The sequence below is a fragment of the Triturus cristatus genome, chromosome 1_1 (assembly GCF_964204655.1).
Source record: "Triturus cristatus chromosome 1_1, aTriCri1.1, whole genome shotgun sequence".
NCBI lineage: Eukaryota > Metazoa > Chordata > Amphibia > Caudata > Salamandridae > Triturus > Triturus cristatus.
In genome coordinates this window covers 1,105,109,091-1,105,113,932 of record NC_140579.1, presented here as the reverse complement: position 1 = coordinate 1,105,113,932, position 4,842 = coordinate 1,105,109,091, and the positions used below count along the sequence as shown (strand labels likewise).

At 38.9% G+C, this 4,842-nt stretch overlaps 1 protein-coding gene across 1 annotated transcript; it reads right to left on the bottom strand.

The window, feature by feature from the left end:
- Nucleotides 1-507: 507 nt before the first annotated feature.
- Nucleotides 508-2,991, bottom strand: LOC146871624 (zinc finger MYM-type protein 1-like). Its single transcript, XM_085647575.1, has one exon. The coding sequence runs from the start codon at nucleotides 2,989-2,991 to the stop codon at nucleotides 508-510; it is 2,484 nt and encodes an 827-aa protein (XP_085503701.1).
- Nucleotides 2,992-4,842: the final 1,851 nt, after the last annotated feature.

The window sequence follows — 4,842 nt, the reverse complement described above, 5'->3', positions numbered from 1 at the left end:
AAATGAGAGGCCTGGGGTCCCGCATGCCCACCTCAGAATCTGTACCCCAAACATGGCGGGAGGGCCCCCTGCACAATAAGGGTGAGGGGGGGAGGAAGATGGATATGAATTCATTATAGTAAATTCACTGAAAACAACACTAAGGTTACTATGACTTTATTATTAGGTCTTGTAATAATATAAAAAAATATTGTTTTAATTAGCCGCCCCTCTTAATACACACCAAAAATACAACAAAACAGAAGACCACTGTACAGTTTAAGAAGTGCATTGCATATATTGTAACATTACCCGCTTAGTTGGAACTTATGTACTGACATGTGTTAAAACTGGTGCAGAAAGAAAATGTAAGGTGCAGAGCTGTATCACATGACCAAGGTTTCTCCAAGTTAAATAAAGAGTTGAAAAAAAAACACAAAAAAAACCCAACAAAAATTCAAAATGATGTATAGGAAAGTAAATGAAAACACTATGTTTAATTTTCAAGTAAAACGTAAATCCAACATTCTAAAATGTTATTTTTCTTGCTTTTCTATTGGCAAAATCATCAATGACATCGTCGAAGTCTACTTCATCACTCAGTTGCTGTTCTATAGACAGTATGGCAAGATTTCTTAAACGTAAGGCACTCGTAGATCTTAGGTAATTCTTAATCAATTTCAATTTAGAAAAACTTCTCTCACAACCAGCAACACTTACAGCAATTGTGAGGAAAATTCGCAGTAGTATTACAATATTTGGAACGGAGTTCTCAAGACTGTATTTTAGAATAAACTGCAAAAGTTCAAGGGGACTGTCCTTCCAGGTCTCTGTTTCGTGTTGCGTAGCAGCAACAGAAATAAAACTCTGAAGTCTTTTTCTCTCAACGAGGAACTCTTCCTCATTAATGTCATCATGATAATGATTTAATTGACATTCGTATTTGTCATTCAAAAGATTCGATGGAGTAAGGAAAGCATATTTTTCAGCAAGAACATGAAGTTGTTGAAATCTTGTGGTGATTTCTTGGATCACTCTGTCCAGTGAAGAAAACATTTCTCTCCTCAACTCAGTTTCGTATGTCAATTCAGCATCTCGTGATTCTTCACCTGCCATTAGTTTCTTCTTTCTACACCGACGATCCAAGACTATCCCAAGATCATCACAAATTTCTTTGGCGTAAGCTACTGAATTGTTAACTAATTCACACCTATTGTCAGTTAGAAAGGCTTTTAAAGCATTGAGTTTTATGTCACATTGTTGTATATTCAATCCTTTGGTTTGGAGGTAGACCTGAGTGTCGTTAATTTCAACAAGGACGGATTCCCACAGGCCAAGAAAGCACAGGAAGGAAAAAGATTGTAAAGCAACAAGCAGCACACCAGCATCTGACCTGGTAACTCTATTTTCTTCTTCACCAGTTAAACGTTCTACAGCACTTAAGATTTTTGAGTAATTTTTTTTTACAACACTCACAGCATCTCCCCGTGCACTCCACCGAGTCTCTATTACACGCTTGACACTTTGGCCAGTGACTGAAGTCAGAATATCCCAGCGATGGGTCGAGGAAGAAAAAAACACGAACAAACGCTCCACAGTTCCAAAAAAGGTCACAGAATTCACAGCAACAGAAGCTGCATGTAAACCAGCCAAATTCAGGGAGTGATTTGTACATGCGACAAATTCTGCTTTTCCATTAATTTCCCTGATGCGTCTTTGAACGCCAGTATGTTGACCAGCCATCACAGCAGCATTATCATATGCTTGTCCTCTACAATTTTGAATATCAATTCCGTTGCTTTCTAAATTCTGCAAAATCATAGTTGAAATATTCTCAGCGGTTTTACCTTTTGTTTCAAGGAAATCGACAAATGATTCCACAACCATCACTTTATTTCCATTGATCATAACATAGCGTAAAACTTGGCTCGTCTGATCCTTATGAGAAATATCAGGGGTGCTGTTGAATATCATAGAAAAATACTTAGCTTCTTTCACTTGCTCGATAACCTTGCTTCTTACTTTTTCTCCCAAAAGTTCTATAAACTCATTCTGGATAGTAGGCGACATATAGGATTTAGCATACTTTTTCCCCAGCTTAATTCTTACAGTATGCTCACGTAGCACTGGATCGTATTTGGCCAACAAATGAACCAATTCTAGAAAATTTCCTCTATTTCCTGTTGATTCAGGTTCATCATCAGTCTTGCAATGAATTCCTTCTCGGTGACCCCGTAAAGCCAAATTTTGTTTAGCTAGGAATCTAATGATATCCAACAATCTTGAAAGTATCTCCCTCCACTTCTTTACTTCATTTTCAACTTGTTCTTGTGCCTTTTTGTCAATTGTTGCTCCACATCGGATTCTAATTTCCAACTCCTTCCATTGTGTGAAACATCGAACATGGGCCACACTAGATTCATGATCGCAAATTTTAGGATTGAGTTTCCACCACGTGTTGAATCCATCTGTAGAATCAAAATTTGAATGACTTCTGTCTGCAAATAGTCTGCAACAAAAGCAGTAAAGAGCTTTCTTGGAAGGAGAGTACACCAACCACGATCTCAACATTTTTTCATTATTTGGCAGAGTTTGAAAAAACCACTCGCGTGTAAGTTTTCTGGTTCGTCCTTTGATTAAAGCACCCTCACGAATGACTTCACCAAAATCAGAATCTAGATGTTGAACCACAGACGCCCCTTGTCCTACCAGTAAGATACGCGTGTCATCTTTAATCCTACTTGGCCAAAGACCAACATCTTTTAAGTCAACAGCTGGAATTTCTTGTTGGTTACACCCCTTATCACTTGTTGAAGTTGAAGGATCACTTGACTTTGATGATGGTTGGAATTCAGATTCGGAAATTGCTTCAGTAACAGTAGTAGTAGTACTAGGAGTTTCTGTTTCGCGACTGAGGTATTTCAGTAGTGCACCTTCATGCTTTTTTAATTGTTCCTCTCTGGCCTTTTTCATTTTTCTAAAGGCTGCACCACTTGGTTTTATTCGCTTCATCTTAAGTAAGCTTGAAAGAATAAGAAAAAGAAAGATATTCATAATAAAAAGAATAACGGATAAATACATCCATTTTAAAATGTTAGCTTGTAGTCTTCCCTGTTTAAATTGCAATAAAATACAGTGAGCTAAGAAGGGCATGCGACTCCTAGACCTTGTAACCCTCACTGTCTTGTTATCTGACCATTCTGTACATTGATGACCATACGGAGGGGGGCGTCACATCACGTCCCAGCTGTCATAGCGTGGCAACTCGCCGGCGAGGTACATTTTTTGAGCAGTGCAGTGCTTGCGGGCATAGATATAATTTAGCTCCTGCTGGGCCCCCAGAGTAAATACAACGGAGGGAAACAAAAGCACACAGCTGGTTATCTCTTCACAGGTACTTAAGAGAGGCATGCTTTTGACTTTGTTTGGCTTTGGCCCCTTTATGTGAGTGCATGAACTGTAAGTATCTCAGATGTGTTGGTCTGTCCCAGTATTTAAACACAATTTAAATAGCACTACTTTACTTTCTTTTATAACGCTACTCATCCCAATGCAGGGTTTCAGAGCGATTTACATAACATACAGATTGAAAATAAATCATGCAAGCGTGTAAATCAGTGTACAAGATGTGTTGCATGAGTCAGTGAGGGTTAAAAGTTGTAGCAGTCACATATCCTACAAAGCTAACGGTGCTAGATTAAAAGGCTTACTATTTATGAACTGCAAGTACCAAACGGATCTCTGTTCAAAGCAGTAACCTTACCTAGCTACATTAAAACAAATCTGTCATCTGCATATAACATGATGTGCTTTGCAGGCACATTAACCTTCTATGCTACTTTGAGTCAGATCTGGGACTACACAACAGAAATTTCTCCAAGAAATACTTTAACCTCCAGGGTTCTTCTCACCAATTATTATTGCCTGATAGTTACTGGTCACCTCTGCAGCAGATGCCTTAACCCTATAAAAATATTAGAAAATGCAGACTTTGTAACCAATTAAGCATAAAAGATCTACTAACATGCTTCTCCTTGTTGCCAATTTCTTTGTGGCAGGGTTTGAAAAAAAAATTAAAATTAATTGAGGCCCTGATTTTGCATTGGGATTGCGCCACTTTTTTAGCACAATCCCAAAGCAAAATCAAATTTGTTAAATCTCATAATGGGCTTAAATGCACTCATGAAATACCTAATAAAAACAAATGTGTGTGATCATAATAGCTGACTGGCGGACATTAAATTAACAAACAAGGACACAAGAGGCGACGAGAGCCTGCTACAGAAAGGCAACAAAGCAAGAAGATGCTAAATACACAAAGGGTCCTTGCATCAGCTATCTTTATCCCCTGGCCTGTTCAAATGTCATTCCCATATTTCTTCCGCCCTCCAAAGCATGCAGCAGGGGCAATGGCTCACACCAGTTTTGCCTACTCACATAGGCACATCTGCCTAAAAAGAAGTCTACTTCAGTGCCAGGGCTGGTGCTAATACTTTACTTTGCTGATACTTTTTTCTTCACTTCTTTATCCCTTTTTCAATAGTTTTATGCGCTTCGGAGTATTTAAACAACCTTGTGGTTAAAGTACTTCGAAATAAATAGTACCTTTTGTGTGCACCTAAATGTATTATATTTCCCTTTGATGTGCATTAAAACTAAAAAGCGTGAGTCCTGTGCTCACTCTGCCACAGGACTCAAAAGGACCTCACTGACAAGGCCCAGGTGGGGTGCGGTTGCGGGTGTTCCCTCTCAGAGGGATCCTTGCTAGACTTTTCTTATTGGAGCAAGACAACGCCCGAGTTGCAATCTGTCCCGAGAGGCACAGTGGAGGAAAAAACAATGGAATGCAGCTTGAATAATTTC